This window comes from Myotis daubentonii, chromosome 16, assembly GCF_963259705.1.
Source record: "Myotis daubentonii chromosome 16, mMyoDau2.1, whole genome shotgun sequence".
NCBI lineage: Eukaryota > Metazoa > Chordata > Mammalia > Chiroptera > Vespertilionidae > Myotis > Myotis daubentonii.
Window position 1 is genome coordinate 54422664 of NC_081855.1, and position 26328 is coordinate 54448991.

General features: G+C 61.9%; 1 protein-coding gene across 1 annotated transcript; it reads left to right on the top strand.

Annotated features, from left to right (window-relative positions):
* Positions 1-26326, top strand: MYO15B (myosin XVB). The gene is made up of 54 exons (XM_059671695.1): positions 1-909; positions 1022-1080; positions 1156-1318; positions 2187-2282; positions 2498-2629; positions 3933-4058; positions 6792-6907; positions 6991-7036; positions 7174-7298; positions 8237-8354; positions 8547-8710; positions 10632-10725; positions 11375-11431; positions 11687-11744; positions 11972-12102; positions 13535-13630; positions 13729-13964; positions 14068-14246; positions 14428-14500; positions 14919-15080; positions 15322-15422; positions 15525-15601; positions 15732-15816; positions 15979-16077; positions 16223-16332; positions 16429-16602; positions 16799-16904; positions 17044-17136; positions 17231-17477; positions 17554-17653; positions 17769-17982; positions 18538-18650; positions 18877-18936; positions 19452-19527; positions 19659-19777; positions 19957-20075; positions 20147-20288; positions 20555-20666; positions 20790-20926; positions 21269-21420; positions 21541-21601; positions 21690-21762; positions 22149-22225; positions 23403-23479; positions 23560-23675; positions 23764-23858; positions 23962-24039; positions 24133-24229; positions 24390-24535; positions 24664-24779; positions 25081-25214; positions 25402-25535; positions 25622-25762; positions 25904-26326. Exons 1-54 carry the CDS (start codon positions 682-684, stop codon positions 25961-25963), a joined length of 6300 nt encoding a protein of 2099 aa, XP_059527678.1. The 5' UTR covers positions 1-681; the 3' UTR covers positions 25964-26326.
* Positions 26327-26328: the final 2 nt, after the last annotated feature.

Here is a 26328-nt window from a genome sequence, read left to right on the forward strand (position 1 = left end):
CGCCCTGGGCCAGCCTCGGGCCTCCCAGCTGCCCTGGAAAGCAGGCAGACCCCCACCGTCCAGATGGGCAACAGACCTGGAGTTTCGGCATCGGTGCCGCTGCCACCCGCAGGAAGCACACCTGGTACCCCCTGAGTGGCTGTTAAGTACCAGGCGCGGTGTGAACCGCTGTACATCTGTTTTCTAAGTCGGTTCTCAGGACAACCCTGGAACATAAGGGTGCCGCGCCAGCTCGGCCATGGGTGAACCTGAGGGGGGGCCGTGAAGGATTAGAAAAGACAGACAAGAGGATAAAGCTGGGGCTCGGCAGGACGCTGCCTTCTCTGATGGAGAGACAGCGCCACAGCTTGGCCGAGTCTTTGTCTTATAGCCAGATTCCAGGAGGCAAAGTAAAGGCCCGATCAAGATGTTTACGGCGTTCTCGTGGGTTTCGAATCTACTCAATGACATGCACCTGATCAAGCTTTGTTTACTTGCTGCACCTCCCGAGCCCATATCATTCAGCCAGTGGGAGCCGCTCTCCACAATATAAGGGGCGTGCTTCCCCTTTTGCAATAAGACAGTAGCGGTTCAGACAGGAAAGAGACTTGTGAGGCGGGTCAGCTAGTGAAGAGGTGAAGTCAGGACTCGCACTCAGGGCCCTTGGACTCTAGAGCGGGCTCCTGCGGCCCAGACCCACCCATGCACCTTTGGGTAACGGGGCAGCTGCCCTGCAGAGCAAGGCCCGGCCTCCGCCCTGTGGGACGTGGCCGCTGCCCGAGCAGAGCGCTCCCTGCTCCCTCCTCCTCTGTCCAGAGGGAGTCCCAGGAGGTGGCTGCCGTGTCCAGCTGGGCCGAGATCCACACCGCAGCCCGGCTGCTGCGGGTGCCGCCCGAGCGCCTGGAGGGGGCCGTCACCAGATGCGTCACGGTGAGCTCGAGGGTTCCGGGGAGGCGTGGGCACGGCTGGACCACCCGATGGCTGGCTGAGTGCCCATGTGGGCCTCGGCCTGACATGCCATGTGCACACCCTCTGCCCCCAGGAGACGCCCTACGGCCCGGCCTCAAGATCCCTGCCCCTGGAGAGGGCCATTGATGCCAGGTGCCCTGGGGGCAAGAGAGAGCCATAGCCTCGCCGGGCACGCTGCTGCACGCGGCTCACACCCCGTGCCCACAGGGACGCCCTGGCCAAGGCCCTGTACTCGCGGCTCTTCGCCTGGCTCCTGAGGAGGACCAACACGCGGCTGGCCCCACCCGGGGAGGGAGGCAGCACGAACACCATCACTGTCGTGGACGTCTATGGTTTTGAGGTCACCCCTGGCGGTGGGGCCCAGGACAGGGTGCCCACTTCATCCTGATTATTTCTGGGGGCCCCAGCAGCGCCAGCGTCCCTGGGAGGGGCATTGGTGAACTACTGGCCTGCCAAGCCCGAAGAGGGTTCGTGAGTCAGCCGCACATTCCGTAGGGGCAGCCATTCTGCCCTGCTCGGTCCAGGCCTGACGTCACCTTAGGGCAGCGGGAGATAAAGGCCCCAGGAAGGGGCAGCCCGTGGCCTCACCTCCCATGCACCAAGGGCCCTCCGGTCACCCTGACTTCCACAAGCTCTCCACCCCTTCCCAGGGGATCCTGCCTCCTCAGGGCAGGGAGGAGGGGCTAGAACAAGAGGCAGCCCCAGCCTTTCACTGCCCGCCCCTCCAGTGTGTCCTTGGTGACCATGACAGGTGTGTGTGTGCCCGTGTGCATGTGTGCTCTTGTGTGTTTTAGAGCGTGTCAACACCCTCTGTTCAAAGCTACCAGAAGTGGGGGCTCTGCTGGGGTGCACACAGGAAGCAGTCTGTAATCCCTACAGGAGGAATATCGGAAGGCTTCTTGGAGGCGGCAGCCTGGAGCCCTGCTTATGAGGATGTGGGATTCTGATAGCCAGCAAGCTAGGTCGTAGGCAAAGGAGTCTTCCAGACCACAGGGTGTCTGTGGCTCATGCTGAGGCTGAGGGCAGGGGTGTGGAATCCTAGAGGGAGGCCTGACTGTGTGGCCTTTGCACTTGACCCTGTAGGATGCACCATTAGCCCTGGGGCACTGCTCCTCCCTGAATGCTGGGGAGAATGCAGGCAGCCCTGTGGGAGGGGGATCCCTGTGTGCCCACCCCCCACCCCTGCCCAGTGCCCTCATCTCAGGTGGGTGCCCACCTCACTGCCCACGTGCCCCCAGGCACTGCGGGTGAATGGCCTAGAGCAACTGTGCAACAACCTTGCCAGCGAGCATCTGCAGCTCTTCTCCAGCCAGATGCTGCTGGCCCAGGAGGAGGTGAGGGGCACTCAGAACAGAGGCCATCTCTGCTAAGGGCGGGCACTGCACTGAGAGCTCTACCCCAACACCCGCTTGCTATGGGCTGTCTCAGTCCTTCTGAACCTCAGTTTTCTCATCTGTAAAATGGGAAGGCCACCCCTGCTCTGGCTCAGATGAGGTCGCCCATGAATGTGGGTGGGCTCCACAAACGGCCAAGTGCTGGCTGTTCCCAGGAGGAGTGTCGGCGAGAGTCGCTGCCCTGGGTGCCCATCCCCCAGCCTCCGAGGGAATCCTGCCTGGACCTCCTGGTAGAACAGCCCCAGAGCCTCCTGCGTATCCTGGATGCCCAGACATGGCTGTCCCAGGTGAGCCCCCTGTGGCAGGACAAGGAGGGGGGAGCAATAAGGTGATGGGGTCCAGAGACCCTGCTCACACCCCTGTGCAGCTTGGGAAGGCAGTGGCCAAACGGGGTTCAGACCCTGTGCTGGGTGACCTTGAGCAAGAGGTCTGACCTCTCTGAGGTTCCTCAGTCCTCGCTGCAGAAGGAGGCCATCATGCCTGAGGGGCACGGAGGAGGGGACTGAGCAGGGCTCCTGGGAAGTGAGCAAATACTGTACTGCCTTCCACCCACCGACCTCAGCTCCCTGCTGCTCTCAGGTTGCCTTCCTTATCATGGATAGCGCTTGTGTCCATGGCAATTCCGTTGTATATTTACTCACTGACCCTCCTGAGAGAGACTGGGCCCTCCTCGAAGGGTTTCAGCCCTGTCTCAGCGCCTGGCACATGGTTAAGGGGGCACTAAATGTTAAATGCATGCATATCTGTGACAGGAATTGTGCTAGGGATAAAAAGGTGAGCAAAAATAACCCAGCCCCTCCCTTAGAGTCTGCAGTGTAGCAGGAAAGAAGTATTAACACACACGCATACGTTAAGCCACACCTGCATGGCTCGGTGCATGGATGTGCAGGGCCACGAGAGCACGTGTGCAGCTTGGGCCTCCTCTGGCATGTGAGGCCGTTTAAGCTAAATACACCATGACCCCGCATATAAGGACGCCTTCCCATTTTCCCATTTCATTCGAGGCTGAAAATAATGATGAAAAACAATGATGAAGTACTCGAACGTGATATTTCATTGATCAATATAATCTTAATATGAAAGTATTAATATGTAGGCCTGGCCGGTGTGGCACGGTTGGAGCGTCGTTCTGTACACCAAAAGGTCACGGGTTCAATCCCCAGTCAGGGCACACACCCAGGTTGCAGATTCAATCCCCAGTCAGGGTGCGTAGGGAAGGCAACCAATGGATTTTTCTCTCACATCAGTGTTTCTCTCTCCGTCTCCCTTCCTCTCTGAAATCAATTAAAAAAAAAAAAAAAAAGGACTGGTGTAGAAACACCTGCAGCTGTGCGTGCCCGCAGGTGTGCTCCGCACCTGTCTTAAGGTCCCCGCACCTTTAAAGTGATCGGTGTTTATTGACGGGGGCAGTTTCCGTGTGTGAGGAGCTGTGTCTTTCTCAAACAGCACTTTGTTGTCCAAACAGTCCCTGGGAGCGAGAGAGGCGCCCTTCGCAGGGGCTCAGATTCGCAGCGAGGCCGCTTCGGTTCACTGTGGCACCTGGGCACGGGGCAGGGAAGCAGGGCCTGAGGGAGCCATCTCTCTTGTCAGGCCACCGACCACACCTTCCTGCAGAAGTGCCACTATCACCATGGTGATCACCCATGCTACGCCAAGCCCCAGCTGCCCCTTCCTATCTTCACCGTGCGGCACTACGCAGGGACCGTCTCCTACCAGGTATGGGGGTGGGGGACTGGGAGGGCACTGGGACCCTGGTGTTTCTTTCGGAGCTGAGCCACCTGACAGACAGGTGACAGGAGTGGGGGATGGGAGGCCCCTTCCAAGGCTTGGCCATCTTTGTTGTAGAAGAAAAAACACAAACTACCCCAGAGCTAACCCAGACAAGAAACAAAAGGAGCATGTCAACTACAGCTCCAAAACAGCCACATCAGAGAGAGACACATGGCGATTGAATAGAGAAAATACAAAACTCTATTGAAGTCACAAAAGATTTAAAAATGGAAGGACAGCCCGGCTGGTGTGGCTCAGTAGTTGAGTGTCAACCCATGAACCCGGAGGCCATGGTTCAATTCCCAGTCAGGGCACATGCTGGTTGCAGGCTGGTTGTAGGGGGCGTGTAAAAGGCAGCCAATCAATGATTCTCTCTCATCATTGATGTTTCTCTCTCTCTCCCTCTCCCTTCCTCTCTAGAATAAAAAATAAATAAAACATGGAGGGACAGAAAAAAAGAATAAAAATATATATAAATGGAGGGACAAACCATGTTCATTTTGGGGAGCCTTAATATTGTCCATTCTTTCCCATTTGATCGATAAAAGTAGTGCAGTTCCAGACAATACCCCCTTGGGAGGAGGAGGAATGGATTTTGATGAAATTATTCTAAAGTATCATCTGGAAAAGAAATGCATGAGAATAGCCAAGAAAAGATTGAAAAGCAAAAGGTTATGGAGGAGTTTGTTCTAACAGATATTAAAACGTATTTCCAAGCTCCAGTAATTAAACGAGTATGGTGCTCACAAGAAGCAGAGCCACCCATGGGACAGAATTCAGAGCCCCAAACAGACCCCAGGGTGTAGAAAGGAGCTGGGCACATGACCAAGGTGGCCTTAAAAATGTCGTAAACTATACATTACATACATTTTACCACCTTAACCATTTTTAAGGGTATGATTCAGTGGCTTTAAGTACATTCACATTATTGTGCAGCCATCACCATTGTCCACTTCCAGAATTTTTTTTTTTTTTAAATTTCACAGAGGAAGGGAGAGAGAGAGAGAGAAACATCAATGATGAGAGAGAATCATTGATCAGCTGCCCCACACTGGGGATTGAGCCCAAAACCCAGGTATATGCCCTGACTGGGAATGGAACCATGACCTCCTGGTTCATAGGTCAACGCTCAACCACTGAGCCACACTGGTTGGGCTCCAGAAATTTTCCATTGTCCCAAACAGAAACTCTGTACCCATTAAACACACGAACTCCCCATCCCCGACCCCCCAGCCCCTGGTATCAGACTTTCTGTCTATAAAGTTGCCTATACTAGGTATCTCATACAAATGGAATCAACACACACACACACACACACACACACACACACACCCCTTTCATGTCTCACTTATCACACTAAGCATGTTTCTGGGGCTCGTCCACATTGCAGCATGTGTCGGTCACCTTCCTTTTATGGCGGAATGAGATTGCATTGTGTGCACAGACAGCCCTTTGTCTACCTTTCATCTGAGTGTGGACACTTGAGTTGCTTCTACGTTTCGGCTGTGGTGACTAATGCCTCTGTGAACACGGTGTGCAAGTATCTGTTCGGTCTCTACCTAGAATTAGAATGGCTGGATCTTAGGGCTGTTCTCTGTGTAGATGTTTGAGGAGCCGCCAAGTGGTTTTTCCTCAGCGGCTGCACCATTTTATGTTCCCACCAGCGTGGAGGAGGGTTCCGGTTTCCCTCCCTCCTTGCCAAAACGTGTTATTTTCCATTTAAAACAGTTATAGCCATCCTGCTGGGTGTGGAACTGGATCTCACTGTGGTTTTATTTGCGTTTCCCCAGTGACCAGTGAGTGAGGTTGAGGGTCTTTCCATGCGCGCCCGGGCTGTTGGCACAGCTTCGGAGAAATGTCTGCTCAAGGCCTTTGCCCGTTTTTGAATCGAGTTGCCTTTTTCTTGTTGAGTTGGAGGAGCTCTGGATAGTAATCCCTTACCTGCTCTGCAGTATTTCCTCCCATTCTGTGGGTTGTCTCTTTGCTCTCTAAACAGTAGTTTTTGATGCACAAAAGTTTCTAATTGTGCTGAAATCGAATTGAACTACTTTTTTCTTTTGGTGTCTGTGCCTCTGGTGTTATGTTCGGGAAGTCATTGCCAAGTCCAGTGTCATGACGCTTTCTCCCTGTTTTCTTCTTAGCGTTTCACATTCCAGGTCTTTCATTAGGCCTTTGATCCATCCGTTTGGAGTTAACTTTTGTGCCTGGTGTGAGATAAGAGTCCGGTTTTATTGTTTTGTGTGTGGGTTTCCAGTGTTCCCAGCACAGCTGCTTAAAGAGACAAAGGCGGCCTTTAACTCCGAGGGGAGAGGAAGAATATTTGGCAAAGGGACCGGCCTCCACACCCTTGGCTTCCCCCCTTCCCCATGTTGTCTTTTGCAGGTTCACAAATTTTTAAACAGAAACCGGGATCACCTTGACCCTGCGGTGGTAGAAATGCTTGCCCAGAGCCAGCTCCAGGTGCCCCTGCCAGTCTCCGGCCCTGCCCCTCCGCACTCTGTCCCCTCATTCTGCCCTTCTTGCCCGGACACTGTTGCTCAAGGGGCTTGCCCCCAAGGCCCTGGCACCTGGGGCCACGGCCTGAGCTGGCCAGGGTCTGGATGCTGTGGGCTGGTCCCCCCTGGCTCCCCCGGGGTGGGGGCAGGCTGGGCTATGGACAAGCCTCCTCTCTCCCCACAGCTGGTGGGCAGCCTGTTCCAGGAAGCAGAGCCCCAGGGCGGGGGAGGGCAAGGCAAGCCCACCCTGGCCTCTCGATTCCAGCAGTCCCTGGGGGACCTCCTAGCCAGGCTGGGCAGGTGAGAGCAGTGCCCCCAAACCAGTGGCAGGGAGTTGGATGGGCGCCTGATCTGTACCTCAGAGACCCCCCTCCACCCATCAGGAGCCGTATCTACTTCATCCAGTGCCTCAACCCCAACCCCGGGAAGGTGAGCTCCCCTGGCACCTGGCCCAGAGCCCTCCCCCCTGCCCTCCTCCCCCCTCCCCCTCCATGTGCCCTGCCCTGCATTTCCCGAAGCTGAAGCCCCTGACTCCACCTCTTACTGGCTCTGTCCCACGGCCACAGCTGCCCAGCCTCTTTGATGTGGGACACGTGGCCGAGCAGCTGCGCCAGGCAGGCGTCCTGGAGGCCGTTTGTGCCCGCGGTGCCCACTTCCCTGTGCGCCTGCCCTTCCAGACCTTCCTGGCCAGGTAGGGCTCCAGGATGGCGGCAACCAGGGGCCCATGCACTTCAGGGACAGGACACACGAGAAAGGCCCCCCAGAGTGACTGGTCCTCCTGTGTGGGGAGCCCGAACTCAGGCCCTGGTCCCAGAACTCAGTCCCTGGACGGGCACCATTTGTTACGGCCAAAGGGCCTGCTCGGGCACCACTTGTTATGGTCAAAGGTGATCCTGAGTGGGGGGGCGGGGGTGAAAGGATTGAGAAAAGACAGACCAGAGAATGAGAGCTGGGTCTCGGTGGGACGCTGCTCCCTGATGAGGAGACGGCACCCGCGCCCACAAGCCGTGTCTTTATTTTATAGCAGCTGCCACGAGGCAAAGTAGGGGCGTGATCACGTTGTTTACAGCATTCTCGTGAGCTCCAACCCCACTCAACTACATGCACCTGAACTCCAGCACAAGGCACGCGGGGCCACGTGTTCGGACCATGGGTTCAAGCTCACAACCACAGCCATTGGCTATGATTGTGCTGGGAGGGCCCTGCCCTCCAGCTGGGACTTGCACGTGGCCATGAGAGGACCCTGTCCTTTTATTAGTCCGAGGCTTGAACCTGTTCAAACGCTGTTGCCGCACCCCACACTCCTGGGGTTCCTTCCCGGTGGAGGTGACCGCCTTCCCAGGGACCTCGGGCCTGGCATCGGCCCTTCCTCTGTTCATTCTTCTCTCCCTCCATCTCTCTCTCCTTTCACTATTCACTGTCCATCCTCCCCTCCATGCCTCCTGGAGTTCACTGCCCCTCCTCCATTCAGCAAAACTCTCCTAGGTGCCTAGCACATAGTAGGTGCTTTCCAAATCATTGTCGAATGACTTAGCAACTGAATGGACACCTGGAGGCTCGGGTGCCCAACAACTGTGGCGGGAGGTTGATGCTGTGCCTGCTCCAGCCTTGACTCTGTCCTCCCGGCAGGTTCCGGACCCTGGGGACCGGGGATCAGGGAGAGCCCTCTGACCGGGAGAGGTGTGGCGCCATCCTGAGCCAGGTGTTGGGGCCTGAGTCGCCCCTCTGTCACCTTGGAACCACCCAGGTGGGGGTGTGTGCCAAGGGGCAGGCCTGGCTAGAAGGGAGAGGAGGATTTGGGGACAAACCCAGGGTTTGGTGGTCCTTCTGGGTGGTCGGGAGATGGGCTGGGGCTGGGTGGCAGGTGTCCTGGGCACCCCGGGCTGGAAGGGAGGAGGCACCCACACTGGCCTGCGCCAGCCCACACCTCTGCCCCCAGGTCCTGCTGCAGGAGCCGGGCTGGCAGCAGCTGGAGCAGCACTGGGCCCAGCGGCGTGCCCAGGCCCTGCTCATCCTGCACCGTGGGCTCCGGGCCTGCATCTCCCGCCAGCGCCTCCGCCTCCTGCCGCGGATGCAGGCTCGTGTGCGGGGGCTCCAGGCCAGGTCTGCAGGGGTGGGGCGGGGCCCTGGGCCTTTTCAAGGTGGTGGGGCAGGTTGGGGAGACATAAGGCCTCAAGGCCTGCCCAGTGCCCCATCCCATCAGCACTGGACTCTCCTTACAGCATCCCCGCCCATAGCCATAATCTCTGCTTGAAGACCCCAGTCACAGGACACTCAGGATCCGTCCAGGCCGCCCAGCCTGCAGTCTTGACACCTTGAGTGTCCTGTTTTCTAGTCTGTTCGTCACTGTGCAGCAAGAATGACCTTTTAAAAGCATGAGTCGGCCCTCGCTGGTTTGGCTCAGTGCCTAGAAGAGTCATGGGTTCAATTCCGGTCAAGGGCACGTACCTCAGTTGCAGGCTCAATCCCCGGCCCTGGTCGGGGTGCGGGAGGCACCCAATCCTATCTCTCTCACATCCATGTTTCTCTCTCTCTGTCTCTCCCCCTCCCTTCCACTCTCTCTCAAAATAATAAACAAATAAACAAACAAATAAACAAATAAAGGCACGAGTCAGACTTAGGCCAGACTTTCACACTCCAGGCTCTGGGTTTCCTAGCCCTACGCTTCTCCCTCCCCCTTCTCACCTAATAAACTCCCAGCGCTCCTCCATCCAACAGCTCTTGATGGACCACCTTATCCATCCACCCAGCCGGATGCTGGCGGCACAGAGGTGAAGGCCGGGAAGGTGCCTCCCAGGCTAGCTGGGGAGTCAGAGGCAGAGGGTAAACCAGCGCCGGTCACCCCAAAGGTGATTGCTGAAGCGCTGAGGACAGCTGAGGGCGGGGACTCCAGGGAGCCTCCAGAGAGGGGGCACCCGTCACCACTACCTATTTCCAGGACGTTTCCATCCCCAACAGAAACTACCCATTCAGCAATAGCTCCCCCTCTCCCTGGCCGCCAGCCCTGGTCACCGCCCGCCTACTTCTGCACCTATGAGTTGCCTGTTCTAGACCCTTCGTGAAAGTCGGCCCCTACAGCTGTCTTCTCTGTCTGGCTTATTGCGCTAAGCGTGACGCTCGCAAGGTTCATCCGTGTGGTCACATGTATCAGGACTTCGTTTCTTCTTTACGGCTGAGCAACGTTCCCTCGTGTGGACGGACCACATCGCGTTTGTCCACGCGTCCTTGGGGCTCATTTGGGTGGTCCCCACCTTTTGGCTGCTGTGGATGATGCTTCAGTGAACATGAGCGTGCAAGTGTGTGTTCAAGTCTCTGCTTCCAAGTCCTTTGGGTCCGTCTGAGGAGTGGAATTGCTGGGTCACGTGGTAACTCCATGCTTAGCTTTGTGAGGAGCCGCCAAACTGTTCTTGCAGAGTGGCTGCCTTACCTTATGGTCCCACCAGCGGTATAAGAGGGTTCCAGCTTCCCTACTTGCCAATACTTATTTTCCTTTAAAAAAAAAAATAATAATTGCAGCCCTCGCAGGGGGTGTGAACTGGCCTCTCACTGTGGTTTTGGTTTGCATTTCCCTGAGATTAATGATGTTGAGCTCTTTTCATGTGCTTGTTGGCCATTTGTGTATCTTCTTTGGACAAATGTGTACTTAAGTCCTCTGCCTGCTTTTTAATTGGGTTATTTGTCTTTTTGTTGTTGAGTTTGGGGAATTCTTTTTTTTATATATATATATTTTATTGATTTCAGAGAGGAAGGGAGAGGGAGAGAGAGAGAGATAGAAACATCAATGATGAGAAAGAATCATTGATTGGCTGCCTCTTGCACACCCTACACTGGGGATCGAGCCTGCAACACGAGCCTGTGCCCTGACCGGGAATCAATCTATGACCTCTTGGTTCAGAGGTCGATGCTCAACCACTGAGCCACACTGGCCAGGTGCCTCGGGTCAGTTCTTACATTCTTGTCTTGGCGTGGAGGATTCAGGCACTGGGTGTAAGCTTGGGCTCCTCACCCCTTTCCCGGCCTCCAGGAAGCGGTACCTCCGGCGCCGGGCGGCCCTGGGACAGCTGAACACGGTGCTGCTGGCGGCCCGGCCCCTGCTCCGGAGGAGGCAGAGGCTGCAGGTGAGGCGGCTGCGGCACTGGCAGCTCAGGTAGAAGCCAGGCATCTTGCCGGTGGAGTCCGACAGTGCCCACCCTCACAAGGCCCAGGCCTCAGGCCATTGCTGGCTGGGCTCCTCCCACTTCTGTCTGCCTGGCCAGGGTAGGCTGGGGCCTCAGGAAGCCAATTTGCCTTCCTTCATCCCTGCCCCTGCCCCGGGCCCCTGTCCCCTCCCCCCTCCCTGCCCGAAGTGTCTTCCGATCCCCTCCAGCCCCCCTGGGGCCCACCTGCTCCCCTCTCTCGTCTGATGACTCCTAGTTGAGGCCATAAAGAAGCTCAAAGGTCAGTACCCACGTACCCACGTACTGCGCCCTCCCTGGCCCCTCCCTGGCTGGACTTTGCCCCCTGAGACCATTCCTTCCTGTCTCCCTGCCCTCCTACCCTCTCCTCACTGCCCTGACAGCCGGGCAGGGCCGCCCACTGAGGCCGGTGAGGGCTCCGGGGACTGGGCGCAGGCAGCTGGCCCCTCTGGGTCCGTGCTTGCTCCTCTGTCTGTGTCGGGGCCTCCCGGGGCAGGCGGGGCGGCTGAACGGCCTCACTGGGGAGGGGCTGCTGGGAGGCTCGAGGTGGCTCCTCTCGGGACATCGGCTCCACCTGCATCTCCCCTGACAGCTTGGGCACTGGTGTGGCTGGCACGGCGGCGGGTCCTCCGGGAGCGAGCCAAGCATGGTAGGTGGTGGAAGCTGGAGGGTGTTGCTGGGCTATGGACCTGATGAAGCTGGCACGGCTGAGGGCGCATGTGGCTGTGTGGGTCCTGTCCCTCAGGGGCATGTGTCGTGCCCCTGAAAAGGGGCCGGGGTGCCCTCGGTGTTCCTCTGAGGGCCCCTGGGCGCCCAGGGTCTTTGGAGGGAAGTCATAGGCCTGGGGAAGGACGGACCCCGGGTGCCGGGCCCTTCCCCACACGGGTCAATGCCCCTCCGGCAGGAGCTGGCGCGCCTGGAGATCCCGGCCGAGCTGGCTGTGCTGCTGAGGGAAGAGGAAGGTGAGTCCTGCTTGATGGGCATCACTCTTCCTGTGACCCCTCCCCAGCCCCTCAGTTGTGTGAGAGGGTCCGTCCCTGTGGTCCCTCATTCTTCGGCTCCCGGCCCCCGGAGCTCCTGGTCCAGCCCCCTCTGCACGGGGCCGGGGTGATGGTGAGGGCTGGCGGCGGCACCAGAGCCGGGCGCCTGACCTGGGCACCTCTGGGCTGCCTCCCGGTGCTGTCCCCAGGCCGTCAGCACACGCTGGCCCAGAGCATCACTGAGACCAAGCCCCCGGAGGTTCCTGCTCGGCCCAGCCTGACCCTGCCGCCGGACATCGACCAGTTCCCCTTCTCCACCTTCATCTCCACCGGCTTCCAGGTGGGCCCCCCAGGCCGCAGCTCTCACTGGCCGGAGCCCACAGGTCCCGGATGGTAGCCCCTACCAGGCAGCGGCTGTCTATTCCTGTCCCCACCCCGCCTCTTCCCTCTCCCAGCCTGGGGCCTGTGGACACAGCTGCCTTCCTCGGAAAATATTCATTGAACCTAATGACTCACTCTCCCGTGTTGTTCACTCTGTGAAGCCACGCCTGTTCCACCTGGGCCGGGCCGTCGTGTGTTAAAGCGTGTGTGACGGCCAGGGACACTGTCCCGGCTGCAGGGTGCGACTCAAAACCGCACATAGAACAGAATCTCAATGTGTAGAAACAACAGCGGGGGCGGGGATGGCTGTGTTTGTGCCGAGAACTAGGAAGTAGAGAGAGAGGCCAAGACACCAACTGGCTGTGCTGGGCGGTGAAACGCCAGGGCTGGTTTTTATCCCTTATCCTTTTCCAGGGTTTCTGAGTTTCCCGCGTGCATGGGCATCAATTTTGTAATCAGAACAAGCAGTTAAGCCTCATTTAAAAAATATATTTTTACTGATTTCAGAGAGGAAGGGAGAGGGTGAGAGAGAGAGAAACATCAATGATGTGAGGGAATCGCTGATGGTCTGCCTCCTGCCCGCCCCATCCTGGGGATCGAGCCCACAAGCCGGGCCTGCGCCCTGATCGGAATCAAACCGTGACCTCCCGGCTCTTAGATCGACGCTCAACCACATTGGCCAGGCTAAGCTGCATTTTTTTTTTTATCTTTAATTTCTTTATTGGTTAAGGTATTACAAATGTGTCCTCATCCCCCCCATTAACCCCCAACCCCCCCCCCACTCATGTTCTCATCCCCCTGTTGTCCATGTCCATTGGTCTGGCTTATATGCATGCATACAAGTCCTTTGGTTGATCTCTCCCCCTTACCCCCGCCCTCCCCTACTTTCCCTCTGGGGATTGATAGTCTGATCGCTGTTTCCCTGTCTTTGGATCTGTCCCTGTTCATCCGCCTATGTTGTTCTCTATATTCCACAAATGAGTGAGATCATGTGGTGTTTATCTTTCTCTGACTGGCTAATTTCACTTAGCATAATGCTCTCCAGTTCCATCCGCGCTGTTGCAAATGGCAAGAGTTCCTTCTTTTTTACTGCAGCGTAGTATTCCATTGTGCAGATGTACCACAGTTTTCTAATCCACTCATCTGCTGATGGGCACTTGGGCTCTTTCCAAACCTTAGCTATGGTGAATTGTGCTGCTGTGAACATAGGGGTGCATATATCCTTTCTGATTGGTGTTCTAAGCTGCATTTTAATGAGGGTTTTCCACGCCAGTCCTTCCTCCTCCCTCCCCCAGAGCGCTGCTCCCCGGGCTCCCCGGGCTCCCCGTGCCGTCTCCAGCAGGTCAGCAAGGCCAGCTGCTCAGGCGCTGGGTCGCCCTCCTTCCTTGCAGGAGCCATCTCTGCCCGCTCCTGGGCAGCTGCTGGACAAGCCGCTGACCCGGCTGGACGGTGAGAACCCTCAGCATGCCCTGGATATCAACAAGGTGGTGAGTGACACACCAGGGAGGGGACAGGGCAGGCCTGCTCCTCCGTGCGGGCTGGGACCACGGAGCCCCACGTGCCCTGCCCTCGCCTGGCCCCGCAGATGCTGCGGCTCCTGGGGGAGGAGTCCCTGCCGCCCTGGCAGGAGCAGACCATGGGCACCTACCTGGTGAGGCAGGGGCAGCGCCGGCCGGGACTGCGAGACGAGCTCTTCAGCCAGCTCGTGGCCCAGCTGTGGCACAACCCCAGCGAGCAGCAGAGCCAGCGCGGCTGGGCCCTCATGGCCATCCTGCTCAGCGCCTTCCCCCCGGCGCCCGCCCTGCAGAAGCCGCTGCTCAAGTAAGAGGCCTGGCACGTGGAGTCCCAGGACTAGGGGCCTCAGGTGGAGGCCGGTGGGGGGTCAGCGGCCGCCCCACCCCACAGCCTAGGGCTGTCCCCACAGGTTTGTGTCAGACCACGCCCCCAGCGGCATGGCAGCGCTGTGCCAGCACAAGCTGCTGGTGGCCCTGGAGCAGACACGGCTGGCCCCTGAGACCACACGTGCCCACCCCCCCACTCAGCTCGAGTGGACGGCCGGACGGCGCCGAGGACGCATGGTGCTGGACGTCTTCACTCTCAATGGTGATGCCGCCTACAGTGGAGCCAGCCTGCCCCTCATGCTCCCTGGACCCGCTCCCTGCTTCACCCCAACATCCTGCTCTCCTTCCTGTCCTGCTTTTGGGCCCCCTTGGGGACAGCAGCCCCTTCCCGCCGGGGCGAAGGCCGCCGTCTCTCACTCTCGGTCCCCACCCCGGTCCCGCAGACGAGTGCTTCTCGGCAGAGGTGGAGTCCTGGACTACGGGGGAGCAGTTTGCCGGGTGGATTCTGCAGAGCAGGTGCGGGGGCCTGGGATGGAGGGTGCAGCCAGCACTGAGCGTGGTCCCGTCCTCCCAGCCCACTCTCCCACCAAGCACCTCCTGCAGCTGCCCCAGCCCAGGGCCAAAGCCTGTGCCCCGCAAGGGGGGAGGGGCGGGGCAAGTGGGCAGGGTCCAGAGGAGATAGGCAACAGGAGTGGAGATGACACCTACGGGCCGGGTTCCAATTAAATAGGTGAACGAGTACACGTGTACGTCAGAGCCGACAAGTAAGTGGAAGGGTTGTGAGTTGCAACCTGTCCGTGCAATCTGGAGCCTTCACCCAGGGTCCTGTCCCCTCCGCAGCCCTCACCCTTGGCCCCCCTCAGGCCCTGGCCCTTCGGGGATGGTCACCTGCCCGGCTGACCACACCCCTAATGCACACCTCTGTCCCATCCAGAGGCCTGGAGGGGCCCCCCCGTGGCTGGTCCGTGTCACTGCACTCCGGGGACTCCTGGCAGGACTTGGCTGGCTGTGACTTCGTGCTGGACCTGATCGGCCAGACCGAGGACCTGGGGGACCCTGCTGATCCCCACAGCTACCCCATTGCCCCCCAAAGCTTGTAGGTGCCGCCCCAGCACCCCTGTCCCCGCCTGCTCCTGTCCCTACCCTGACCCCACAGCCACTGTATCACACCTGGTGGTTACAGGGGCTGCCACTGACCCAGTCTCCCCGCCTCCCGACCCCTGCAAGCCTCTTCCCCCTCCATTGGGTCACCCCCCCTCAGCAGCTTCTACACCTGGCCTCAGCCGGCACTGCCCCCAGCCAGGTGCCCGCTCAGTTGGGCCCACTATCTCCCGCAGAGCCGAGGACATCCCCCCCGCCCCCGGCGTCCAGGCCCCCTCACTGTACCCAGGTCCCCCTCCAGGCCCAGCCCCGACACTCCCTGGCAGGGGCCACACAGGTAAGGCTGGGAGTGGGCACACTGAGGCTGGCAGAGATGGGAATGGGGGTGTAGGGAGCCCACGCCCCAGGCGGTGACACTGCCCCTCCTCCGGCTCCACAGGGGAGCCCCGGGCCCCGGGGAACCTGGATAGCTACCTGGACCACATCTTCGAGCCAGTCCTCTCCCCAGGCCTCAGCGTGAGTATCCTGCACACATACCCCACCCCACCCCACCCCTGCCCCTACCCCACTGGGGCCTCTGCTGCCCCTCCCATCTCTCCCAGGGCTCTAGCTCTGACCTTATGACCTGTGACCTTTGTCCCTTCAGGATCTGGAGCAAGCCAGGGCTCTGAGCAGCCGCATGAAGGGAGGGGGCGGCATCGGGCCCATGCAGCAAGGAAGCTACCCTATGGGTGAGTGGGGGGTGGAGCAGCACAGGCGAGCATGGCCTAGGACCCTGGATCTGGGGTTAGAGCCCCGGCCAGCACCCTGGGCCTGAACGCGTTGCCTGGAGCTGGAAGGAGTGGGCCATGGGCCCAGCTAGGGACCAACCTGGGAGGGCCCTGTCCCCTCAGTGTACCCAGGGATGATGCAGATGCCTGGATACCAGCCAGCTATGATGCCTGCACCCATGCCCATGATGCCAGCAATGGGCACAGTCCCTGCCATGCCAGGTAAGGCTGGGCTGGGGCACCGGGTCCCTTCTCAGGTAGGGACTGAGGAGGGGGGGTCTTGCCAGAGGCTCAGGGGGCACAGCGGGCAAAGGGTTTCCAACTTGGCCCCGGTGCTCACCTGCCCCGCCCACCTGCCACCCTGCAGCCATGATGGTGCCACCACAGCCGCAGCCACAGCCCCTGCTCCCCAGCGTGGACGCCAGGCAGCTGGCAGCCCAGCAGCAGAACTTCATCAACCAGCAGGCGCTGCTCCTGGTGAGGGTGGGCAGGGCCCCCGGGTGGCCTGGCAGGGTCAGGCCTGTGGGCAGCGCCAGGCCAGCTCTAACCTGGCCCACCGCTCCTCCCCCTCAGGCCCAGCAGATGACCGCCCAGGCCATGTCCCTGACCCTAGAGCAGCAGACTCAGCAGCGCCAGCGCCAGGCCCAGGCGACGTCAGCCATTGCCCCGAAGCCCAAGAAGCCCCCGGCCCCCCGGGAGGAGCCGGAGCCGGAGCCGGAGCCGGAGCCGGTGGGTGTCTGCCTGAGGGTGAGGAGTGGAGACCGCAGAGGCCATCCCGGATGGGGCAGCCGGCTCCAGGGCTGCAGGGATGGAAGACAGGGCAGGGGCGTGGGAAGATGCAGAAAAGATGCCGTCGGGCCCCAGTCCCAGGGATTTGAGGGGTTCACTGTGAGAGGGGCAGCTTGGCTGGGAGAGCTCTTCCCTCACTTCCCCTTCCTGCCAGGAGACCCCCCAGGAGACCCCTGAGGAGACCCCGCAGGAGACCTCACAGGACGAGGAGGAGAGGCTGAGGAGCTTCCAGCAGAAACGGAACTATTTCCAGAAGATGGGTGAGGGGACTTGGGTGGCAGGCCCAGCCTGGCCAGGGGACAGCGGGTGCACCCTGTCCCCTGAGTCTGATGTGGCCGGTCCAGGGGCACGGATGGGCTGGCCAGGTGGAGGGTGACAGGGCCATCTGGGCACTTACAGGGCAGCAGCAGATCAAGGTGAAGATGGTGAAGCCTCCGGCCAAGGTGCAGATCCCCCGAGGGGAGGAGCAGGAAGAGGAGGAACCCAGTGCAGGTGGCAGGGAGATGGGGGGCAGCGGGATGCGGGCGGTGGGGGGGCGCGCCTGGCTCTGCGGTTTTGCACAGGGTCTCACCTGTTTCCTCCTCAGCAGTGCCATCTCCTCCTCCCGCCCGGGGAGTGAAGAAGCCGCTGACACCAGGTGGGGCCAAAGCTGTGGGGAAGGCGGAGGCTGAGCTGGCCCAGAAGGCGGAGCCTGATGGTCCCAGGCAGGCGCAGGGCAGAGATGCGGTGCCCAAACCAGAACCCCCGAAGCTGCCCAGCAGGGAGATCCGTAACATCATCCGCATGTACCAGAGCCGCCCAGGCCCCGTGCCCGTGCCGGTACAGCCATCCAGGTGGGCCCGGGGCCTGCCAGCGCTGCACACGCCGCAGGGAGAAACCTGCAGGCTCCTGACCTTTTCCTTCTCTCAGGAGGCCCCCCCAAAATTTCCTGAAGAAAAACAACCCTAAGGACGAGGCTCTGGCTAAGCTGGGGATCAGCGGTGCCCAATCGCCCTCCTCGGTGAGGCCCGTCCCTTCCCATCCAGGGCGCGGCTGCTCTGCTCAGGAGCCCGAGGCCTCAGGGGTCCGTGTGGCCTTCTCCCCAGACACAGCTTGTGTCGTGTGCGCTCTCGGTGCCCCCACAGGCGCTGTGCCCAGAGAAGGGTCCTCCGCCAGCTGTGGCCCCTCGATCCAAGGCCGCGCCGCGGATCCGGACCTCCAACTCCATCCGGGAGAAGCAGGGGCCCCTTCAGCATCTGTTTGGCCAGAAGCCACCCACCGCCCAGGCACCCCCACCTCCACCCGTGCCCCCACTGCCTCCACCCGGGGACCCGGGGACCCCTTTAGCTGAGCCCCGCGGTAAGGAACCCCACGACCCCATGCGGTGGGCTTCCTTGGCGGAGAGAGGTGGAGGGGGCAGGATTCCCAACAGCCTGGGGGTGCTCATGCCTGACGTCAGCTGCTCTGGCTTCTGGACTTTGGAGCCCCAGCTTCCGCGTTCCCGCCCAGGGCAGGGCCCGGTACCCCTGGGACCTGTCTGGCACCAAGGGACTGGCACACACAGGCTGATGTTCTCGATGCAGAGCTGACAGCTTTGTCAGAAATTTAATGGCCCTGCTGACGTGGTCAAGGACCCCGGGGAAAGTCTGAGGCCTGACATGGGACTAGGGGCGTGGCGCGGCGGCGGGGGGCGTGGCGTGGAGGCGGGGGCGTGGCGCGGCGGCGGGGGCGTGGCGAAGCCGAGGGACGGGGAGGGGCCGAGGGGGTGCGGCTGGGCAGCAGGGTGCGGTGGGGTGTCGTGGCGTGGTGAGGGGTGGGCCTCCCAGGGGCCGGGGCGGCGAGGTTCTCGCCCTGAGCCCGTCATTCTGGCTCTGGCCGCTCCTCACCCGGTGCTCCCGGCACCTCCTCTGCCAGGCTCTCTGGGGTCCATGGGAGATCAGGGGGTGAGCACCCAGCTACTCGTGGCCTCCGGCAGCGTGTGCTTCTCCTACACCAGTGCGCCCTGGAGGCTGTTCCTACGCAAGGAGGTGGGCATGAGGGCTGGGGAGGGGGTGGCAGGCTGTGCGGGAACCCGCTGGGGAACCCCAGTATCTGCTCCCCACACACAAACACGGGGAGCTGCTGCCCCACGACCACTTCGGGGGATTTTCTGTCTGGCCTGGAAGGCAGAGGCGGGGGTCGGGGGGTGAAGGGGAGCGGGAAAGGGCTGCGCAGGACGCCATGCCCACCCTCGCTCTCCATGCCCTCCTCCAGGTCTTCTACCCCCGGGAGAACTTCAGCCACCCCTACAACCTCGGGCTCCTCTGTGAGCAGGTGAGAGCGCACCCACACCTGGGCATTCCCGCCCGGGGGGAGAGCAGGATAACAGCCAGCACCTGTGGGGCACTTGTGCGGATCCAGCCCCGCCCCCTCTCTGAAGCCCTCACACCCCTGTGAGTAGGGACCATTATTGGCCACGAGGATTAAGGGTAGTGTACACAGTGCCCAACAGGCTCCAGCACACAGTAGGTGCTCCTGGTGCTTGTTCCTTGGCCGCCTCTGGATGCTCCCAGGACCGTGCCTGTCCCCCATCTCCATGCCTGTCCCCCATCTCCATAGCCTCCCCCAAGTTCTGCTGCTTCAGGGAGGCTTACTTCCGCTGACCGAGGAGCAGCTGGCACTCGGGAGGAAGGCAGAGCTCGGGGTGGTGGGGCCCTGGACTTGGAAGCCCCATGTTTCTCCTGCTCCGTCTCCGCCCTCGGGCCCTCCAGCTTCTCCTCGGTGTGTGATGCTTTCGTGGGGGGCTCTGGCCTCGGGCCCTGGTGGTGACCACCTGGCTCTGCCCCCAGATCCTGAGGGACACCTTTTCCGAGTCCTGCACCCGGATCTCCCAGGACGAGCGGTGCAGAATGAAAGACCTGCTGGGTATGGTCCAGGGACCCTGGAGTCAGGGAGCTGGGGTGCTGGGGGCCGGGCCTGCGCGGAGGGAGAGAGCAGACTCTGGGGTTCGCTCTGTGGGGAGCCTCAGGACAGGCTGGGGCCGTCCCTGCCCGCAGGAGACCTGGAGGTGGGCCTGGACTCACTCGGCACCACTGAGGACAGTGTCAAGAAGCGCATTGTGGTGGCCGCTCGGGACAACTGGGCCAATTACTTCTCCCGCATCTTCCCCGTCTCGGTGAGTGAGGTGGGGGTAGGGCTGGGCGTGACAGCACCCAGCCTGGACCCCGGCACACGGCCAGGGCCTTCTGCAGCAGGGATGGGAGGGTGGAGTGGGGTGGGCCCCAGAGGAAACATAAAGGCATCCTGGGTGGTGGGGAGGACCCAGCAGCCTTTCTGTGACCCCCTTCTGGGCAGGGCGAGAGTGGCAGCAACGTGCAGCTGCTGGGCGTGTCGCACCGGGGGCTGAGACTGCTCAAGCTGGCCCGTGGCCCTGGCGTCGGCCTCCACCAGCTGAAGACTCTCTGCTCCTACAGGTGGGGCTGGGCCGGTAGGGGGCTGGAGGTGGCGAGGTGGCCCCCAGCTCATGCCCCCACCCTGTGCACAGCTTTGCTGAGGTGCTGGGCGTGGAGTGCCGGGGGGGCTCCACCCTGGAGCTGACACTGAAGAGCGAGCAGTTGGTGCTGCACTCGGTCCGGGCAGGTGCCATCAAGGCCATGGTGGAGTTCTTCCTGAGTGAGCTCCAGAAGGCAAGCGTGGGCCGAGAGGGGCGGGCGGGGCCTCCGCTTACGCTCCAGGGTGCCCTGTCTGGGTTGGCTGGTCTTGGGCTGTCAGCCAAGCTCCTCCAAGCTTCCTGGGTTGGGGCTGAGCCCCTGGAACTCTGGGGTGCCGAGGTGGGAATGGGCCAGTGGAGGGCGAGCAGGTCGGGCGGTAGGACAGGGGCCACCGGCAGGCTGGCCACTCGCTCGCCCGCTCACCCTCCCACCCTCCCACCCTCCCACCCTCCTGCCTGCAGGACTCTGGCTATGTCGTTGCCTTGCGAAGCTACATCACCGATGACCGCAGCCTCCTCAGTTTCCACCGCGGGGACCTCATCAAGCTGCTGCCGGCCATCGATCTGGAGCCAGGTCTCTCCAGGGGCCAGCAGGGCGCTGGCGAGGGAGGGTGGCACGGGGGGCGGGGGGGTTGGGGAGAAGATTGTGAGGACAGAGGGGCAGGTGGATAAGACGCTGTCCCTGTGTGCCCTCCAGGCTGGCAGTTTGGCTCTGCCGGCGGCCGCTCGGGACTCTTTCCTGTGGACGTGGTGCAGCCGGCGGCTGCCCCGGACTTTTCCTTCTCGCTGCTGCGCAGAGAGCCAGGCCTGGCTCCGCGGGAGAGGGGGTTGGAGGTGAGGAAGTAGGAGTTGAGGAAGGAAAGGGCTCGATTGCCCCTGAGCAGTGAGGCTCGCCCGCCACCCTCTCCACCCTCTCCCAGCGCCTGCCTCACCTCTGCACCAGGACTGTGAGCTCCCCGCGGGCGGGGCTGTGCTGTCTGCCCCTCGCATGTCCCTGGCGGTGCTTAGTCTGGTGCTGCCCTAGAAGACCCTCAATAAAAGGCTCTTGACTCTCCTGACTGGTGGTGTGCTCACTGCAGCTGCTCCCCTGCTCCCCTAGGCGGGCCGGGCGGGGCTGGGGCAGGGTCTGCAGACCGGCCAGGTCTCAGGGTGGCACCAGGTCTCCTGTGCTCCCAGGGCCCCGCCAGACCTTCGAGCCAGGCACACGGTGACAACTCGGAGGCCAGCGGCCTGCCCTTCTACGAGGTTCCTGCCTCTCTGTCCATTGTCTCCCACAACTACACCATGCAGGACTTTGCCCTGAAATACTTCCGGAAGCCCCAGACCTTGTGAGTGCCCTGGCCCGCCCTGGCCCACCCTACCCGTCTGTCCTCAGCTTCTGTGAAGGGGGCTCCCTGCTCGGGGCGGAAGGGCCGAGCAAGCAGGGCTGTGCTCTCTCTGCCCCTCAGGCTGGCCCAGGCAGGTGGAGATGCTCAGAAGGCCATGGCCGGCCTGGTGCAGTACACCAAGGTAGGGGGGCAGGAGGGGGAGTCGGGCCAGTGGACTGCCCCCTGGGTCCCACACCCCCAGACCCACAGCCCCGCCCCTTTGCCTGCAGGCCCCCATCCAGGAGTCGCTCATCAGCCTCAGTGATGAGGACACGAGCAGGCAGGCTGTGGAGAGCTTCCAGGGTGAGTGGCCAGCCTGGGCCCCGTGCCTGTGGTGCCTTGGACCTAGGCACCCGGCCGCCTTCTCCCGGGAGTTTGCCGCTTCAGGGCAGCTCAGGGGTGCTTCCTATTCCCCGGCGGCCTTCGCCCACTTCTACTCCTGCCCAAGGCGTTGTGGGTTGTGTAGATTCTGGGCCGGAAGGCAGTGGCGGTGCACCGTGTGGGGCTGCGGGCACCCACATAATTCCTGAGCCTTGTTTCCCCATCGGTCAGGCTGGGTCCGCCGCCCGACCTGGCTCACACACATTTTGAGAGCAAGGCATCAGATGGCGCGGGAAAGCCCTGTGTGGGGACGCGTGGGCCAGGCCCGCCCCCTCCCCAGCTCCCCATGCTTCTCGTGCTGCCTGTAGTTCTGATGCAGTTTATGGGGGACCAGCCGAGGCCCCGGAGCAAGGATGAGATAGAGCTCCTCTATGAGCTGCTGAAGGTAAGCGAGGGCTGCGCGCCGGGACCTGGGGGAGACACCGGGAGCCTGAGGACGCAGTCCTGTCCTGCCTGGGCCTGAACGGGACCCCCTTCCCTTGGTCACTATTCATTCGAATCAGTCACAAGTGTTTATTGAGCACCTACTATATGCCGGGGGTGTGGCAGTGAGCCTACGACCTAGGAGGAGGAGACAGGTGCGGCCCTGCGGAAGGCAGGGGAGGTGCTGAGCCAGTGCAGAGGCTGGCACTGGAGCAGAGGGAGGGAGGCCTGTGTGCCCCGGGGCAGTGCATGTGGACAGGGGGAGGGGCGGGGTGAATGCTCACGAGAGGGTGAGCCTCAGCACCAGCAAGGCCAGCGTGGCTGGAGCCAGTGGGCGAGGGGAGAGGGGAGGAGGCGGCCCCGGGACGGACAGTGGGTCCAGGTCACGGCAGGCCGTGCAGGCCATTGTCAGAACTTTGATTTTTTTTTTCAAGAGAGAGAAACCCACGGGAGGGGTTTGAGGAGGGATGTGGCTTGTGTTTGCTGGGGTGGCTCTAGCTGTGGCTATTCTGGGGGCTTAAGGGCAAAGGTGATTGCAGTGATGCCAGGTGAGAGGCGGTGCCGGCGGGGGCCAAAAGGTGGCAGCAGAGAGCCGAGCACCGGCTTCCAGGAATTGCATGTGGGGGGGTGTGAGAGAGGGGCCAGGGATGCCACAGGCCCCGGCTGTTTGCTAAGCCTGGGGGAGGAGTGGGCCTGGGCTGCTGGAGGAATTTCGGACATGTGAGGTCTGAAGTCCCAGACTTCCGAGGGGAGGGCTGGGGTTCAAGGGAGAAGTGTGAGCTGGAGGCAGGCACCAGGTCATCAGCAGATGGAAGCAGCTAAGAGCATCAGGGAGGAGTACAGAGGCCCAAGGGCACCGCAGCCCTTAGAGGTCAAGGAGGTAACCAAGAGGGACCAGGGAAGGCGGAGGACAGGCCAAGCACAGCCGGAAGCAGGTGGAGACCGTGACTTAGAGTGACCGGTTGTGCAGACACCATTAAACCGAGTGAGATGACAGAGAGATGACCACCGACTGGGCTGTCACCCCACTCGGCCCCCAGCCTCTAGCCATCAGCTCCCACGCCACCCCTCACTCCACTGCACTCTGCCCGCCCCCCGGCTGCCCCTCCCCTGCCCACCGGCCCTTTCTGTGCCCGTAGCTGTGCCGGGAGAAGGAGAACCTCAGGGATGAGATTTACTGCCAGGCCATCAAGCAGGTCACGGGACACCCCCGACTGTGAGTGTTGGGGTGCTGGGGTGGGTGGCGGGCAGTCCGCTGCATGTCCGGCAGCCCGAGCCCAGCTCTCTGCCCCGCAGGGAATTCTGTGCTCGAGGCTGGAGCTTCCTCAGCCTCCTCACCGGCTTCCTGCCGCCGTCTATCACGCTGATGCCCTACGTGACCCAGTTTCTGCAGGACGCGGGCAGGAGTCAAGGTGCCTGTGGGAGGGGCTCCCAGGCGGGTCTCGGCGGCGTGGGGAGGGGTTTGAAGATCCGCTGACCACAGCCTGGTCCTCTCCGCAGAGCTGGCCCGCAGCAGCCAGAAGCACCTCCAGCAGACGGTCAAATACGGGGGGCGCCGCCGGCTGCCGCCCCCGGGTGAAATGAAGGCGTTCCTGGTACTGGGGGTGCAGGCGGCGGGCATTCTGGGTCTCCCTCGGGGGGTTGGGGGGAGCCAGGGCCTTTGTCTGGGGTGGACTGACCTGCCACGTGCCCTGGCAGAAAGGGAAAATGCTCCGCCTGCTCCTGGTTCACCTGCCCGGAGGCGTGGGCTACAAGACCAACATCGGGCCTTTCACCGTGAGCTGGGGCCACCCGAGACGGGCTGGGGAGGGGCGGGGCTGTGGGCCTCAGTCCTGGCCCGGCCCCATCATGGCCTGTCCGCACGCCCAGGTGGCAGCAGAGGTGCTGGAGGAGCTGTGTGGGAAGATGGGCATCACGGAGCCCGAGGAGGTCCAGGAATTTGCCCTGTTCCTCATCCAAGGCGAAGGCGAGTCATGGGGGAAGGACGCCAGGCTGCACTCAGGGCGGCTCCCCTGCTGGGTCCACCTTTGCGCCCCGGGCGAGGCAGTTCCTACCCTGGGGCTGGCAGGGGCGGGGCGGGGCGGGGCCTGGGCAGCAGGGGGCGCTGAACCGAGCTCCCCGTGCAGGTGAGCTGGTGCGGCCCCTGCGGCCCCAGGAGTACCTCAACAACGTGCTGCTGGACCGGGAGACCAGCCTGCACAGCCGGCGGCTCGGCTGGGAGACCCGCCTGCACTTCGATAACCCCACCTACATCAGCACCCACTACAGCCAGGTCAGCCTGCTGCCCGCTGCCTGGGCGGGGCCTCCGGGCCTCCCTCCCCTCCCGCCAGGAGCAGGGACGGGGGCAGGACTGTCGGGGGCTGTAGGGCACAGCTGCCCCTCACTGTGCTCTGCCCTCAGGTGCAGCGAGACTACCTGCAGGGGAAGCTGTTGGTCGGCGCCCAGGCAGATGCCCTAGTTGCCCGGCTGGCTGCCCTCCAGCTTGTCAGCAGGACCCAAGAGGCCGCCCCCTCAGAGTGAGTGTGCACGCCCCCCACGCCTCCTGAAACTTCTCGTCCCTCCTGGGGCTGAAGTCAGCCTCAGCATCCACCCCAAGGGCCTCTCAGCCCACAATCCAAGGTCAAGGCCACCTGACTTGACTCTCCTTGGCCCTAACCAGATGGGGCTGGAGCAGTGGAGGCCCGTCCGCCCCACCCAAGCTCAGGGGCAGGGACACCTCACTGGTGTGTCTGGATCTGCAGTCTCACCCACGCAGCCACTGGCTCACTCACTGCGCGCCCGCTGGATGCGCAGCCTTGACCCACCGCTGTGTCCTAGGCAAGACCTGCTGGCTTACTTGCCGAGGCTGCTGCAAGGCCAGTTGAACATGGCCGCCATCCAGAGCCTGATGGACCAGGAGCTGAGGCAGCTGCAAGGACGCAGCTCCCAGGAAGCTCAGATCGACTTCATCGGTGGGTCTGGGGCCCGGGGGCAGCTGGGGAGGAGGGAGGAGGTAGAGGCCCTGGAGGGAAGGGGTGAGGGTGGAGGGCTGAGAAAGCTGCTCCACCTTCCCTGTCCCTCTCACCTCACCTGGGGGCCAGCAGGGCAGGTCCCCAGGCCCCAGAACTCCCATCTTCCATGTCACCCCTCCACCCCCAGAGGCGGCCAGCCAGCTGCCCCTTTTCGGTTACACTGTCTACGTGGTGCTGCGAGCGAGTGACCTGACGCTGCCCAGACCCAGCCTCCTGGGGCTGAACCGCCAGCACCTCATCCTCATGGACCCCAGCTCCCAGGTGGGCTGGGCACCCTGGGCCATTCCCCTCCCACCGCCCACACGTACCCCCGTGAGAGGGTCGAGCCCTGTCTCTTCTGCCCCCAGACGCTGTGCTGCTCCATCGCCCTGAGGGACCTGCAGCAGCTCCACCTGCTGAGCCCCCTGGAGGAAGACAGGCCCCCTGCCCTGGAACTCAACTACGGCTCCGCTGACAGCCCCCAGACCGTCTGGTTCGAGCTGCCGCAGGTGAGTGGCGAGGGCCTCTGACCACCTGGGAGGCTGGCATGCCCGGAGCCTGGCCCAGCCGATGCCCACTGCCCAGGCGTCGTGTGGGCGGGGCAGAGGTGGGCTGGCTGGGAGCCTGTCCTCACAGGCCTGTGCCCGCAGGCCCGGGAGCTGCAGCACACCATCGCCTTCCTGCTCCACAGCAGCGACACTTCCGTTTAGTGGCCGCCTCACCCGAGAGGAGAGGTGGAGGGCAGGAGAGGAGGAAGGGCCCTCCCTGGGCCCAGTCCCACCCGATGGTCTCCCTTGGGTGCTGTCAGGTCACTTTGGTTTGGACTTTGTGGCTTGGCTGTTCTGGAACCTGCCCAGCACAGCCCGGCTGGCCCACATGGAGGTCCCAAGGCAGGGGCTGCTACAGTGACATCAACTGGGAAGGACTCCTTCGGGGGCCGTGGGAACTCAGCGTGGGAGCTGATGTTGCCCGTCTGGGGGAGGTGCCCGCCTGGCCCCGGCTCAGGATCAGCAGGAGCCCAGACCTGGGGGCAGCAGCTGCCGAGGAAATAAAGTTCCGAGAGAAAACCTGTGCG

What these genes read in the sequence shown, in the direction of transcription:
- MYO15B (XM_059671695.1), top strand. Translation starts at nt 682, where the DNA reads ATGCACCTTTGGGTAACGGGGCAGCTGCCCTGCAGAGCAAGGCCCGGC. An exon ending in GAACTATTTCCAGAAGATGG is followed by an intron (nt 16,905 to 17,043) that starts GTGAGGGGACTT and finishes GGGCACTTACAG; the next exon opens with GGCAGCAGCAGATCAAGGTG. An exon ending in GGCCATCGATCTGGAGCCAG is followed by an intron (nt 20,667 to 20,789) that starts GTCTCTCCAGGG and finishes TGTGCCCTCCAG; the next exon opens with GCTGGCAGTTTGGCTCTGCC.